Raw genomic sequence first — 16,778 nt, 5'->3', positions numbered from 1 at the left:
AACATTAATATCGTCCCTGAATCCCTTTAACTCGCTCCTAATATTCGCTCCCTCTCTTTAATTCAGCTCAATAACATTTGAGCTGCGCGGTTTGGGGAGCGGAGTGTTTGTCAGAGCCGAATATGACGAGACCTGAGAGCATCACAGATACCTTCAACATACTCCCTTCCTTTCCAGCGTCACTCGCCTCCCCAGCTCTCCCCAAACTCATTAAAAACCTATTAGATAATTAGCAATTACTGTTATATTGAGGGCAGATTAGCTGACATGTAGAACAATCGGCATGTTCAGGGAGTTGGAAACGGAGGACGGAAGATGGGGGGGAGGGGGAACTGTGCGGCCCCCATTCTCACCTGGATGTTGTACGTGTGGGCTGGCCAATTCTCACCTGCAGCCACCGCACAGACGAAAGCTGCCGTAAGTGTGAATTGATACTACTTTCAGTTTAATTATGACCACACCTGACCCCAGACAGATGCTTACACGGTGTTGTTGACGGAATACGTCTGCCCTCGCCGGATGCTCAACACAAGTCAATCTCTGCATTTATTCCCACTTCCATTTGGGACTCGTCGCTGGGCTTGTGGGGCGGCTGCTATGAAAGAGCTTTGAAATAAGAGATGTGCTTGCACAGTTATGCACACTATTTGGCTAATGTATGCATCCAGTACCCATGGGTTCTTCTCTGGGACTAATTTAAAGCAGATGTAGAGTCAACGCTGCAGCAGATATACTCTTCATTTCGGAACGCAAATGGCTGAATTTAGAAAGGAAACATATGAATACACACAGGATGAAGAAAGCAACCAAGTGCTGGTCTGACATGTTTACTCAGAAGCTCTCACTTGGAAAAAGGAGGAACTAAACCCTGGTTATGTTCCATGGGTATGGGTATGTACCAAATCTCTGTAGACCAGTTTAGCAGATATTTGTCAGAAGTTTATATACCAGTATGTGTACTGGAAGAGCACTTATGAGGTAATTATCTAGTACACATGAAGTGCAAGATAACCCAACCATTTGGAAAATGATCTCAAAGAGTTTCAAGACATTAAATGCTCTGCTTGAAAAAATAAATTGTGTCTGATTTTCTGCAAAACATGTTTAATCACCTTGTAAAAATCCTCCCAAGGCATCTCCTCCTTGTCTCTCATTAAATATTCCCAAATCTGCATAGTCCCACCAACTATGCAAGCTTCCAACCGCCCCCTCAGCTGCGCAAACAAAACACGTCTCTGCCGTCGTTTAGTGGCAACTTGTTGAAACTTCGCTAGCTTGAAATGTAGTAATTAGGAGTAGTCAAGTTAATGTTAATAGTCAGTTGTGAGTTTGCAAAAGTTACGATGACGAAGTGGTTGCTATAGGTTGCGCATAATGATATGCATATCACACCCCGTCCTTTAACGGGATTGGCTCCTTAGGTTTGTGACGTCTCAAACCTGCCAATCTGAAAACGTGTTGTTCAGCCTGTCCTTGGTACACTGCAGTTTAAAAGCAGACAGGCCCAGCCATGGAGATGACTGCTTAAGTTGTCCCTGATGTGTCTCGTAGCACATGAACAACACCACATGGAGATGTTTACAAGGTTAAACACTTGATTTTCACTGGAGGGGATCTTTAACAAACTTTGTTTTTATGTTTCACTCTTGCACAAAATCAGAATCAGTGAAGGTTACCAAACCCAAATGCTTTATTTCCTTCACTTTGTAAAGTAGCCTGAGCTATTTCTGTTTTTTAAAATACAGTTCCTCTGAGGCAGTAAAAGCAGAAAGACTTTGCTTGAACTTCTTCCTCATATTAAAAGGCCTCCAGTCAGTGCCCTGTTTGTTAGTGAGACTTTTTAAGGAACTAACTCAGTTTAAGATGTAAATCAGTAATCATGGGTCAACAATAACCTGGAACTGTTTCATGAGTACGTGTCTTTGTTTGGTGATTTTGTTTGCATAGTGTTTGGCTGTAGTGTTTTTGATGAGAACATGCACCTACTGTTTGTTTGATGTCCGGGATACCAATGCGGAACACCATCATGGTGAGGTACGTGTCCTCCAGCGGAGCCACTGTGGTCATGCTGCGCTCCATGAGAGCGCGTCTCTTCTGCAGCGCGTTCAGGCCTGGGTGATGAGGCTGCTGATTGGCTGAGATGAGATTATTCTGTTGCTTATTGGCTGGTTGGTGATGCAGCAGGGCTTGATTGGGCATGTACGCGACACCCCGGTTGCCCAGGTTGCCCGGCCTCAGCGGGCGCTCTGCTCTCTGTCTGCCGACCACAATGGCTGCCGGTTTGACCACCTCGCCGCCTTTCCCTTCCCAGGATTGTCGTCCTCCCGTCATTTCCTTCTCATCCAGACCCTCTATCCCTCCATTCTCCGTGTCACGTCCACCTTCCTCTTGTCTGTCTTCTCCTCCCAGCTCCTCTTCCTCCTCCTCATCCTCCCCATCTTTGTCGTCCTGACCGGGATAAAAGTGCTCGTTATTTCCCAGCATCCTTTGCTGTGCAGGGGTCACTGCAGTGAGGGCTGAGTGACATAGCTGTCATGGAGACAAAACATGGCTATCCCATGAGACTGGCTTCATCCTTAGAAACATGCTGTGGGGAAACAGGCAGAGAAGGGAGTAAACTTTGGTCATTTAACTCTTATTTCACAGTAAAATTTGAATGTGTGTAAAAAGACACGTGCAACAACAGCAAAACCAGCCACCGGCAATGCTAATAAGTCCACATGTGTGAATGAGCACAGAGCTGGTCCACATTTTCCATTTAGCCACTGGGAATGCAGCGGGGAATAGCAGGCTGATGAAAGACAGGCTATATATAAACTGTGTGAATTTGTATCAGGTTCTGTGCTGAACAGAGTGAGTTGGATTTTCACATGAGGTCAAGATCATTGCTACTTTATGGTAATAGAGGCGACCTAAGTATGTCTGAGGCGCAACTCACGGCTAACAGCTGAATGTGAGCTCCTTAAAGGAAAACTCCACCCTCAGAGACGCGGTGCTACACAATCAGTCTTCTATGTTTATCATGATGCAGGTGTTTTTAATTGGGCGTTGGGATTAAACTGTCTAACCTTCCCTGACAACGTAAACATGGTTCAGTGATGTGATCCAACAATAACCTGCCTGTTTCACAATGTCCTCTGCAGCCATAATAAGAACAATAAAGCGGGCATCACGCTCAAAATAAACTACACAATCTAGAACGACAACATGGGGCTTGAACTTTGATTGTTTCTCTGCAGAAAGCCTTTTTCACACCGCTGCTCTATTCCATTTTGGGGGTTGCGTGTTTTCAGTTGAACTCGATTACTTTGAGTACCAACAGCTTTGCTAATTGCTTTGTGAGTCCACACCTCCATCGTCTATTCCTTCTAAATGCCTTTTGGGTTTTTTCTCTGCAAAGGTATCCAGATAAATCAACTCAGATAGTGGCCTGGGGCTCAGTTGTTGACATAGTTTGAGAATATACCAAATTCAATTTGATTTAAAGTATGCTGAAAAGGTGCGGGAGGTTTTCCAGCAGTGAAAAGCAACAGTCACGACCCTTAATTAAAACCCAACCCAAGTGTTGTGGCTATATTTTGGGCTGAGTGGAAATGTAGCTCTGCGCGCAATTGATTTCTTGTCTGCAAAGAGGACCTTGCTCTTTGATCTGGAGGGCTTCACATCAAAACATAATAATTACTGCTGATGATTCAGATAGCTGGAACGTTTCCTGCTCCAAAGATCACATGAAAAAGATCCCACAAATACATCTTGTATTACCTGCTCGATATGAAAGCAGCCTTTGAAGTGTTACAGGGTGGGTTTTTTTGCTTTAAGATTCTTTCATTGCTTCGCTTTGTATCAGATTTGGCATACTGGCGCGTCCATATGTTCTGTCCTGGTTATTCTGTGGTGAAGTCTGGCTACAGGGGCTTTGCCATCATGCAGATCTGGACCATTGCCAACAGCCGCCTTAACGAGGGGGAATGATGCCGGGAATCTCCCACTGTCTCATTTGGCACATCGGTGCTCTGAATATCATTTGGGTTGAGAGTCTTAAATGAATGGATCAAAACGCCTGCATGGACAGAGACTATGGAGACACAACTCAACTGATCGAAACTCATTCAATCCCAACATGCAAATACTTTAAGAGTTAATCAGCTATTAGTAATATGTGTAGAAAGGATGGTGTTGATGTAGGTCAATGGGGCACTAGGTGGTCTACGACTACTGACATATCAACCTCTATTAATGACATCGACAGGTGTGAGCGTACAGTGGCCTGTAATTGCCATAGATCATAATGTAAGGATGAAGAAGCTAGCCAATAGCCATTAAGAGCCACATTTGATGAAGAGGTCTTAGGGTATGACCATATTCAAAATATTGAGTTCTTCCTTTTTTGGCCTGGAAACAAAATGTCCTTGCTTCTATGCCATCGTGGCTTTACGTTTGGTTGTTGCACAGTTGAAATATGTGTTTTAATGTGTTTGAGTGTGTGTCTTCGTGAGTACCAAATATCTCCCCAATAACACGAAGAAGAAGGAAAAACCCCAAGGTGGAGGTGGATGGTTGGTTGGTGGAGGTTAGAGTTAGTTTTAGTGTTTAGTGAAGTTGGGTATCACAATCAGGATAAGAGTTTTGGTTGTAAGTTAAAGCTGCTTGCTCCTATTAAAATTAGGCACTTTCTAGTTTCAACGCCATCTTCTTGGGTTATGTACGTCTCCTGATTGCAATCTGTTCACAAAGATAAAAAACAGATCAATCAGAAAAAATGACCCATTGTTGGAGTCCTGACGCCAAGTTGTGAAGCCCAGGGTCTACGTTGTAGAGATAGACCGATATGGTTTTTTCAGGGCCGATACCAATACCGATTATTAGTAGTCAAGGAGGCCGAAACCGATATTTGAAGCCGATATTCATTTGCAGTAAAAGTGAAAATATTAGCGTCAAAATTTTGAATAATACAAACTCAAACACTTAACTTTGTTTAAATGCCTTTAAGCATATGCATCAGAGCCAAAATAACCCAGTTTTAAATTGATCTCTCATCGGCCGTCGGATTAAAAATAAAAAAATAAATTAAAAAAAATATATATATATGCCGATATATATATATATATATATATATATATATATATATATATAATATGCCCGGCCGATAATCGTTCTATCCCTACTACGTTGAGCTGAAAACATCTAGAGATAAAGATAAAGCTTTTAGAAATAGAACGACAGAACTCTGCCATCTTTTACATGCCATAATTTAGAGGTCAGCAGTGTTTGAATGATTGACCGGATGTATGCAAAACAATCCAAGCCAAGAGGAAGTCTGCTAGTTGAGCATTTCTGGGTGAAAGAGGGATACCACAGAGGGAAGAGGACTGACCGTGGTCAATTTCCCAAGGTGCTCTGAGAGTGACAGGACGAGCAAAACACAAAGTCTGTCAGAGCAAGAGAACCAGGGAGGGCAGAAAATCGGAGAAAAATTAAACGAGAAAAGAAGCATCTCACCATCCATCAATGTTCTTGTGCTTATCTGGGGCAGTGGTATCGAACCACTTAGGATTCATTAGGGGAAAGTAGGCTTAAAGCTTGTGAGCGTGGCTCAACACAACGGCTTTTTGAGCATATGTAAAAGCCTTTTTCATTAAGGCCTTCTAACACTTGCAGTAAATATAAGGGTGGCAATGCATTTCAATAGCCATGGCTGTGAGAAACCATATATTTGGCATGCATTCAACATCGATCCAATAGCCATAGCTGTAGGTATGACTCACACACCTAAAATTTATGCATCCTATTTGGGCCGTAAACCTCTCTAATCAGAAGCTGACAAAGAGCTGTGTGTTAACGGTGTGTTTAGGAGATTAACACTATCAATTCAAGTACACCGGGAGAGAAACAGAGGACGTTGATTTATGAACAAAGTCTCATCAAATATTGAACAACATTGAGTCTGCACTAGGCAAGATAAGGAACTCCAAGGACGGGCTGAGTAGACAGGAGCCTAATAATTGGGATGTAAAAGCGAAAGGGGAACACACAAGAGAGAAAGATGGAGAGAGTCGTAGTTTGCATAAAGCAGAGTAATCAGATTGAGAGAAATAAGAGGGGGAGAGGACAGCTGGGATGAGAGCGGGTGCAGAACTAAGCCAAAATCAACAGAAATGTTGAGATGAAGACAAGCTGAAAGGACGCATTGAGTTTTGCAAAGTTAGATTTTACATTCTAACTATGGCATCTCCAATCACAGCTCCTCAAACGTCTCCTCTGCCATCACGGATGTCTCAGCTCGTTTCCTCCTAGCCTTCCCCGCCATGTCACTCAACTCCTACGCTCTGCCAGAACAATAACTCAGACATTGTCAGCTTCCCTTTTCCAGTTGTTCGTCCCTCCTGTCCCTGCGCTGGCCGTCAACTCTCCCAGCTAGACTTGACTTGTCTTTCTCTTGGGAAAAAAAGTGGAGGAAGACAGAAATAAATGACAGAACAGTCTTTCTGCATCTTCTGTCAGAGGCAGAAAAGACATTTTTTCAATGACTTTCTGATGTTTATTGCCACTCACTTGCATTGTTCTTTAATATGAACTGTTAGGCTGGAACTTCAGCTACTTTGACGGGCATGTTTGTCGCTGTGCAGCGGCAATGACACATTGTACAGATATTTGAATAATTGCAGACTTGGTCGAATCAGCTTGTCTTCAAAACTTTCTGCCGTTGTGGTCCCTGCTGCTGTGTTGACCCTGTCACATCCCTCTGCTTCTACACTGCCCCTATAGTTCATGTGCATACTGCATTTTGCATTCGCGTAGCGCATAGTTTTTGAGGATTTTAGGTCAGGAGAGATTGGTTTGGATGCCCTGGTCCCCCTGAGTACGGTACATAAAACATGATTTAAAAGAAGCTCCTTATAATGCATTGATTTTAAGATTGTCGCCAGTGGCACTTGCAGGCCACCATAGACAGATAACTGACAGGAAGTGATAGACCTTGTTGGGTTGTGCAAGGTTTATGACTCAAGTGTATTTCTAATATCTATCACAGCCGTTACATTTGCACCAACAGTTTAGCTTGTATGGACTGAACCTTTACACATGTCGAAGCTAAGCTGCATTCGTAATATAGAGCATTACGAATGGATCTCTTAAAGGCACAGTACTTTATTCTGCCATTATGTTGTCTCTCAATAATAACAATAACAAAAGACTTAGTATGATTATATCATCATGTAGCTTGGGATTATGGGAGTTGTTGTCTTCAATGTTAAACATCGCTTATGATAACCTGACTTCGGCAGAAATTATTCACTTGCTAAGGTAGACAGTTTGCTTTTCATCTGGTGTTTTCAATGTTTCCTCAAAAATTAAAGCAACTAGCGACCAAATAAATCACACTGTTAGCTTAAATTAAATTTAAAGTTTGAACATTGTTAATATTTGGGATAATGTAAGTAAAAAGCGTAATTAACAATTTAGGGGTTATTTAGTGGACAATTTAATGTAAAAAGTTTCATATTAGGCCTATATGTTTTATAGCCAGTATAAACAGGAAGTACTTCCAACAGAATGTTCATACGGGCCCGTGGCTCCTGTGTTAAGACAGACCTCAAAATGTGAACCTGAAATACACTATTAAATGTAATTTATAGTATTTTTAGAGCAAAAAAAATGGTTGTCAATTAAAACATTTTATCAGTAAAGACAACATTAGATTACATCGATTTTATTGAGTTGCTTTTTTGTGATTTTATGAGTCTAAAACTTGGATGAAAAATTCAGCAGTCATGCAATATAAGAGCGGAAAAGAGGGACATCTGAGGAGTTCAGAGGTTTGCGAGTCAATCTGCCCATGGGAAGCCAATCCAGCAGCTATACTCCTCCTGATTATGTGGAGACTCAAAGAGAAGATTTCGATAGATATCGGTCCATAGGCGGAAGGAAACGGAGGGAAAGTAAGATGAAGGATCAGGAACTGATTGATCATGATAACGAGGACAGAGATGGATGCCGTCCTTGAGCACCTGGCAACGATCGAGGATGGAGAGATTTGCAGAGAGAGGTCACTGGTGTCTCCTGTTTCTGTTGGTCTTCGCCTTTTCTCTGATCTTTTCTGTGCATCGTGGTTTTTACAAAGTGAAGCAAAGTTGCACTAATGACTTTGCGGCTCATTTGGTGGCTTTAGTTAGTTCCTCATGGTTCCTTATAAACTAAACATTATGCATGTGTCGACTATTAGGCCACATTTGAGTTTACTGCGACGCAAATAATTACTATCATATTTTACTGTCAGTTGATGTTATCCATGTGTAGAAGTTACTGTAGCTGTTGGCTGCAGGGGTATTTTCTCTCTTCTGGACAGTCTCAAGTGAATTAACAGTCAGAATGTATTGAAACGACCTTTTTGGTTCAACTCATGCATATATTTTATCTTTCTGTCGATCTCTCTCTCCATCTCTTTCTCTCCTTCTCCCTATGTAGGACAGAGCATGTGTATAGATATATTTTCAGTGTGTCGGTCCCCAGAAAGTAGAATTGGAGATCATCCAAGGAACAGATTGTCCCACTTTTACGTCCTGCAAAAGTGGAGCGGCCAAGTTCTGTCCTCTATATCCCTCTCTTTCACTGGGTCTCCACCCTTCAGCCTCTTTCGCGCCGCCACCGACTAGAAACAGTCAAGAACACTCTAAACCTGCTCCAACGCAGAGTGGATGGGATGAGTCACTAAAGCAGGGGTAAGAGGGGACTTAGATTTTGTATGAATGGTGCCTCATAGCCATCAGGTCCGGGGGTGGTGCTCTGACGTAAGAGTTTAAGGGGGACGGGCTAAGCTGGGGCGTATAAGTGGGTACCATACGCTATAAAGCATCAGCACTCTGAAGTTAACTTCAAAGGGCGAATCCTTTAAGTTTCATTGTCTGTGTTCTCAAAAACATGAAGATAATCATTAAGAATGTATAATTAATTGTATTGATTTGTATGCTTTCTGTTGGGAGGACGAGACTTGGCATTTTCAAGCAGTAATTAAATCTGTGCTTGAAAAATCTGATAAAAATCAAGTGCGTAATTGACAGTCATGGCGTCCTTGATTCATTTAACAGACAGGAAGCTAATCGGCGATAGATTCATCCTCTATGCACCCAAAGAGGAGGAGATGTGCTCCTATCTAATATAAACAGATGCCTTTTCAGTCAATAATCAAAAAGAAATTATAACCCTGCTAATTAAGTAGATGATTGATATAATTACTCCCAGCTCTCCGTTTCACAATAAACATCCTGTTTCTTTCATCCGTGTTCCAGCTCGATCCTCCTCATCGCCGGCTCACCAAGGACGAGCTTTTTAAAGAGAAAGGGGCCGCGGCTTTTTTTTTAACAGGTTACACACTGCCTACCTGATGTTCCACTCACGCTGCACGAGGGCATACACACGTAGCACAGTTAAAGAGCTAAAACACATCTGTCCTGGAAAAGTGTCCAGCAGAAAGCAGCGTTAAGTGGCAGACCAGTCAGCTGGAGTTTGGCTGGCGGTCTCGTGTAGATCAAAGTGGGCTATCTTTCCCCTCAGACTGGATATAATTGGGTCAGGTGGAGCATGCGCTGTGGGCCGCGCTTGGGCTAAACTTGGCTGGATGGGCTGGGAGACCTCAATGCAGCACAGATATAGGAGTGAATATCCCCTGTGCTATTTCTGAGACTTCCCCCTTTCTGTACACATTGTTTTATACAGTAACTAGGCCCTGTTTACACCTGGTATAAGTCCTGAGTGATCCATTCACACGCCTCCAAGACACATTGTGGAAGAATTGATAACTCAAGCCACATTTGGAGGTGGTCTAGAATGCATACGTCCAAATTTACCTGACAGTAGTTACGCACATGTGTCCTTGGCCACAGGGAAGGACAACCTCCTCTCTGTATCAAGGGCAACGATTGGGCCTGATTAAAAGCTTAATGTTGTCTGATTCGATACTTCTCTGCTGCATGTCATTCCCAGCATGTGCATACATGGTGTATGCATTAGAAATGGATTTGCATGAAATACAGTACATATAGGCTGCATGGTGGCGCAGTACCTAGTCGCGTCACAGTTACAAGGTTCCAGGTTCGGACGTAGGGGGCCTTTCTGTGTGGAGTTTGCATGTTCTCCTCGTGCATGCATGAGTTCCCTCCGGGTACTCGGGCTTCCTCCCACAGTCCAAAGACATGCTCGTTTGGTTAACTGGTGACTCCAAATTGCTCATAGGTGTGAAAGTTAGTGTGTCTCTATGGCCATGTCCACACGTACGTGGGGTCTTGGGATGTCAAAACATAGCTTTTGACCTTTCGTCGGCACACAAAAGCCGTTTTAGGTCACTAAAAACTTTTGTAAAATTCCAGCCAGGGTGAAGACTTTTAGAAACTCAGTTTCCACGGAGACGTGTAGACGGGGTAAACTGAGGTTTTGGCACATGACGTCAGGCTGTGCGCCGTTATCTCCATGGTGACGCGTCACTTATGAGGCGACATTCCTTGCAAAGTGACGGACGTGACAAAAACAGTGATGCTTAAGAGGACTTTTTACATGTTTACACATATAGGTACAATTACTCATCTACTATATTGAGGGACAGAGGCGTCGGGATAGATTTTTTCAGGCTTTTGACTGGCCGTGATTCTTCTTCTTCTTCTTTGCATGACCGGGTTATATCGCCACCTGTTGGTGTGGCATTCTCATGACAGTGTTTCTGTTGTGTTTTTGTGTTTTCGTCTGGATGGGGATTTCTTATAACCGTGCTTGTGTAGACGGGATTTTTTGGGGAAAACAGAGGAGGCCAAAACTCTGTTTTCAATAATACCTGTGTACGTGTAGACATGGCCTATGTGTCTGTGCCTGTGATTGACTGGCGATCAGTCCAGGGTGTACCCCGCCTCTCGCCTAATGGGCTAGGCTCCAGCCCCATTGCAACCCTGAACAGGATCATTCAGTAAGGGACTTTTTATTTTTTAATATGGGGGGATCCTGTACAAACAAGGGAAGTGGGAGATACACAGGAGAGAGATGTGACCCCTGAGCTGTTCATCATAGTTTATGTTGATGCAGCACAGTGAGGACAGAGATGCTTTTATAAAGGAGATGAGGGTGCGTAACATTGATCTATTCATCAGGTTTTCCCCTGTTAACAGAGACTGCAGTCTGCAGTGGAGTTCATACACTTCCTTGATAAACCACAGAGAGTAGAGGAACAAAGTTTCATGTCCAGTCCACACAGCCGTCATCTATGTGTCCGATCACAAAAGATGACTGGAGTTGCATTTGGATACGCATCTTAATATCAGGTGTAAACAGGGCCTAAAGCTTCTTTATCCGCAACAGATATCCCTTAATCAGGGTTTTCTCAACTTTAATTTTGGTGGCCCATGACCCCACTTTCAGTTCCACAAATGTTTCATTACCTAAAGCTTTCTCAATCTAAGTATTGTATAGTTTTATGGTATATTACCGATCTCTAAAGCCAACTGTTCATTGACCCTGTCCTCATGGTAGATACTGACCCCAAGATTGTCCTCTTCAGAAAGAACGTTTAATACTGAGCGGACATGATCTCATCTGCACCTTCAGTCTTAATACAATATTAATGAAGCGCACTCGATGCCTTTGAACAACTTAATATTTCACATGTATTATTGGAGGTTTTTATAGCGGGTTAATGAGCCGATCCACGAGGGCCAATACATCAGACATAATGTTCTTGTTATTGTTCATTTAATCCTAAAGTGATCCCCTCAGATATGAATTAAATGAAACAAAATCCAGGGCCTTGCACATTTCTAAAGCAGCACCGAAACTAAATTAAAGTGTGTAACACAAGTTTGTGTGTGTGCACAAAAAGTTGGTGCAATCCTGTGATGTTCAAAAGTAGTATCTAGTCTGTTTCCAACAACACAAACTTCCCTCTCATTCAGTACACATGATATGACAGGAAGTGCATTAAAATGTCATGAAAACAGAGACTTCAAAAGCAACAGTGCAGCAGGGCGCCTTCTGTTTCACAACATAAGGAGGAAAGAAGCACAGATGCGAGTTCACAACATTTCTAATAAAACAGACAATCTATAGAGCTCCTGGACTTTTTTACGTTCATCTTTTACTTTTTATACTTTTCCCAGAGCTCCAGACCAAAGACCGCAGGCCTCAAATACACTGAAAGCAGGCCACAGACAAACTAGTCAGACACACGGATATGAGTGCAGGTTTAAGGCTATAAGGTGGATTTTATGGCAGCTAAACAGCCACAAATAGACTGACCACTAATGACAGCTTCACTTACCTTCACGTCCATCAAAATAAAGGTAACACTGAGAGACAAAAGTCAACAAGAGACTAATAAATGCTGTTAGACATGGCTGACAAAGTGAGGACCATGTCGACGCCTGTCAGACCCCATTATAGTTCGCCAACCTACCATGTAATGGGATGTAATTGGTCCTACCCTTCATTCTTTACTTTGCACTTTAGACTTATGACTATAATACTGCTATTACAACTGCATACCTAAAATAAAGGACTTACTAATAAACTTTAACCTGTAATAATTATAACCGTAATCCGAGTAAGCAAGAGAAAGTCACATTGATATAAAATGTAACCATACTTGTTTTGATAGGAGCTCCACTATTCAGATCTACCCCCACCTTCTCATGACTCTAAACCTTAGATTGTACATAAAAGCAGACATAGCCACTGTGACGTTATCCATTGGTTTGTGGACTGCTGTGAAGACTCATGAAATAGTGACGCGGTGAGTTTAGAGCGCCGTTCATTCATTCCAATACCGATATTTGGCGCCAGCCTATCGATAATAGTAATGTACCAGTCAGGAAGACAACATATTGCCATATTGATATTTTGTCCCACCCCTACCCTAGAACATAATGAGTTCCAACTTCCTTTATAACTCAAAATGGAACCAAATTACGAAATAAAGGAGACCTTAAACTTGCGATTGAGACCATTAACTCATTAGGAAAACATTTACTGGGGTAATAAAATCAAGTGAGAAGTAGGGTAATTTTCTCATTGACTTGTTGGCAATCAGATTTATGTTTGTAACCACAGACTGTATAAAAAGATGGACGACATGACAGCTCCCTAAAAGTGAAGCCAAATCATCTCTATCGCCCCCTGCTGACTGGCTGCAGCTCATAAAGCCCGCCTCCTGCATGTTAACAGATGGGACATGAGTCAAACTATAAAATAGTTTGTTAGTGTGCGTGGCTTCTAAACGAGCCGCGCATCAGTCTGCCTGACAGCAAGTGGACTTTTAATCTGAAATAACTAGCGGATTAGCGTTGTTGATTTTATCAACATGACATGGATAGCAGAAAACCTGCATGAATTAACTTTCTTGGCGGAGGATGGATTACATGCACGGACAGGCACAGGGGAGAAGGCTACGTCACCCAGGTAGGACAAAAAGTTTTGGTGGTGATCGGGTCTGTTTTACCCGGCCGGGGTCAGGTCCAACATAACTCTGTTCGGGTCCAAGCTTTCAAAATATAGACGGGTCCAGTTCGGTTCCAGGTCGCACAATTACGGGTCTCTTAGGGTTCAGGCACGAAATTTTGCACCGGTGAAGACCTCTAATATACAGTCATTGTTTGTAACCAATGGAGTCGCCCCCTGCTGGCAATTAGAAAGAATACAGGTTTAAGGCCCTTCAGCATTGGTTTCACTTTCAGATCTGGAGGCTAGGTCCACTTCTTATGTACAATCTATGCTCTAAATCAGGGGTCTCCAACCCCGCTCCTGGAGAGCTGCATGTTTTAGGTTTCTTCGTACTCTTACACACCTGATTTTAATCATCTGCTACTGAAAGGGATTGATAATGAGCAAAACATTCAAATCAGGTGTGTTAGAGTACAGAGAAACCTAAAACATGCAGGCAGGTAGCTCTCCAGGAGCTGGGTTGGACACCCCTGCTCTAAATTGAGCCAGAAATCGCCGGCTGAGGGGCCATCTGACCATGCTAGCTTGAACCAGGCAGCCCAGATGCTGGTTAGTGTGTTAGTTAGTTAGTTATATCAGCAAACAGTGAGGTTAATGAGGTGAGAACATTGTACTAAACCTTAAGGTGTATGATCGCCCCTACTTGTGTTACAGCTCTGTGGGATATTACTCTAGTTGAGAAGTCCTTGTAATCTTTGCATCTTAAACCCAGTTGTTGCTTTCTGAGCCATCTGTGCAGAAAGAGTGACTTCATTCTTCAGTCATTCACTTGAAGTTGTGTTCAGGAATTTTAAAGCTGGAGCTAAATTTTGAGTTCCTCATAACGGTGGATGCGTTGCAGTTTGCTGGCTTCTGTTTTCGTGGCTTACGGCAATCCTCCAGATCTTTCCCCAGGGGGAAATCTCCCTCTATGCAATAATGAAAAGCCTGCAGAGTCAGGGGAAACCGCTTTTTCTCTCGCGTTCCATCTTAATGAGCACAACAACGAGACTCTCTCAGTTCCACAAATAACAATTCATTAAAAAATAACACTAGATATAATTATTTCTATTTAAACATAAAAATACTTCCCAAGGTTACTTAATGACGCCACTGAAAATGTCAAATTTGTGGCATTTCTTTGCCTGGATTTTGCAGCCTTGAGTTAAAGTGAATATTTGTGTGTGCATGTGTTACTGGCACATGTGTGTTTGTCGCCTGTTTATAGTTTTTTTGCTGCTCCTTACAGCTGTAGCCTAGTTTAACACTCCCATGGGACTTATTAAAGGAGCATTTTGTTGTGTGTTTTGCATTTACGCCTCATAGATAAAGCAGTGGCTTGTAGCTAATAGAGCCCGGCTGTGTTGCTCCACAGCAGTGAGCTGTCATCGAAAACATTCTCTCAGCATGTCTTTTGTCCTACACGCTCTCCATACCGAACCCCGGGGAATAACCGGACCGTATAGCATTGTCACATCTGCTACGCTGACCGGCCTGCTTCTATCGACTCGCGCTCTTCCTGCAGAGACGGGAGAGGACAGAACAGGACTGGGCAGGAGAGAACAGCAGGAGATTAGACAGGATGGAGTGGAAATAAGTGGGCAGTGCTGGTGGAAATTTCCTGAATCAGAGAGACACACATCTCTTAAAATGTCAGTGTATTCCCCGTCTTTGATCTTTCACTTAATTGTTTCATAATCACATTCTCTTTTGGCATCAGTCACAGATTAGGTATAGTCCCCCGGCCCCTCTCTAGCGATAACGTCACAGGTCTTTGTTTCATTATGATCAATTGTTCTGTGTTGTTTGGGAAGCCATTAATCTTAGCGTCCCCCCTCTGCTCTAAATTGCCTGGTTATTTTGTTCCTTCCCCCCAAATGAATTCCCCCAGGTGCACTTCTCCAGGAGCAAAATATGCTTTTAAAGCCAGCACTGCTTGCAGTGCAATTCACTGTGTCTGTGTGGGGCTGTGCAAAGTCAATTACGTTGCATCTATAGGATGAAACTGCACAGAGCTGACACACAATGCACTGTTTATGTGTGTGCGCGTCTTGTGCGTGTTTCTCCTCGGTCTGCAGGTGTGTGTGAGTCAGTACTCGGGAGTCCTTAGAGGGTTTCCACCTCTCCACCAGCTGACACCATAAATCCAACGAACAGGTAACGATGTTGACAAGTCGTAGCTGAAGAAGTGTGGGAAATGTGGGTGTTGATGAGCTCTTGTTTGATTTTAAAACAACGCTGTAAGTGTCTGGAAAGTATTTAAATAGGTGTTACATAAAAGTAGGTTTTACATAAGCATATTTTTTTACCCCTAACTCCCAGAGTTTATTTCATCTGCGTCAATTAATCCCCCATTTCTTCTTTGCACGAATCCCCGCAATACAACAGGTCATAACCTACTTTGTAACTGTGGGGGAGCGGTTTCAATACACTGCAATGTACAACTCATAATGAACATGGTATTATCTACAAGAAACAGGGTCTTAACAAGTCTCAAGGGATTTAATTATGGCCATACATTTGGATTCAGCACGAAAGCCTCATTTAGAGGAATGAACTTTTCCACCATCACCGCCCACTGTGTCCAGGAGAAAACGCCTTTAAGTAAATGTCACCTTTAATGTGTCTTTTTGTAATTCACATTTACAAGCAAATAAATCTGCATAGCCTTTATTACAGCCGCCTCACAGCTAATAAAGCTCATACGGACGACAGCGGAGCAGTCGGCTCTCACTGATCAGTCTTAAAGCTGCTCTGGAGTGATATGTCCAATAACTGATGAGTGTGTTTGATGGCTTTGTGATCCTTGTAAGTCTTTCTTTGCCCACTTTGGACCTCCGAGGACGGACCCCCTCCTCCCCCGAACCATCCGTCGTTCTCTTTGCCACAATTTCAGCAGCACCAACTTCTTTTGGTTTCACACTTTGATGCTTAAGATTATTTCAGCTTTCTTAGTTGTTCCAATACTTCTTTGGACATGTATTTTATATTTAGTTCAGGGTCCAAACACAAAAAAAGACGTCTTCTATATATGTTGGGGTATTTGTACACTTCACTTTGATTGTGATACACACACAGAAATTGCTCTCCTTCAGGTGAATTCGCACCAAACATCAGAGTATAAATGAAGATATAAAAGTAAATACCTTTTCGTCTGCAGTTCAGCCGGTGTTGCTCCTTGTTTTATCCGCAGTGACCTCCTTCATAAGCCACAAAAAAAGAGTCAAAAAAACGAAACCAGGGTTGGAAAACGAGAGGAAAGATCCAGGTGATAAAATATAGATGAGGGAAAATAAAAAGTAATTTTCTTTTTTCTCTTTTTAAATCAC

General features: G+C 42.7%; 1 protein-coding gene across 1 annotated transcript in view; it reads right to left on the bottom strand.

Moving 5' to 3' along the window:
• LOC138593289 (SH3 and multiple ankyrin repeat domains protein 1-like) overlaps positions 1 to 16,778 on the bottom strand; it is a 47,834-nt gene extending 31,056 nt beyond the window's left edge. Inside the window, exons 1-2 of the mRNA XM_069664230.1 lie at positions 16,596 to 16,778; positions 1,987 to 2,587 (exon numbers count right to left, since the gene is read on the bottom strand). Of these exons, the coding sequence (XP_069520331.1) occupies positions 1,987 to 2,484 (498 nt within the window). The 5' untranslated portion in view covers positions 2,485 to 2,587; positions 16,596 to 16,778. The remainder of the gene's footprint in view (positions 1 to 1,986; positions 2,588 to 16,595) is intronic.

Source organism: Semicossyphus pulcher, unplaced genomic scaffold (genome assembly GCF_022749685.1).
Source record: "Semicossyphus pulcher isolate SPU_LCO1_2020_fin unplaced genomic scaffold, fSemPul1.0.p SCAF_16, whole genome shotgun sequence".
Classification (NCBI taxonomy): Eukaryota; Metazoa; Chordata; class Actinopteri; order Labriformes; family Labridae; genus Semicossyphus; species Semicossyphus pulcher.
The sequence above is the reverse complement of the archived record's forward strand: the minus strand, read 5'-3'. Positions and strand labels throughout refer to the sequence as shown.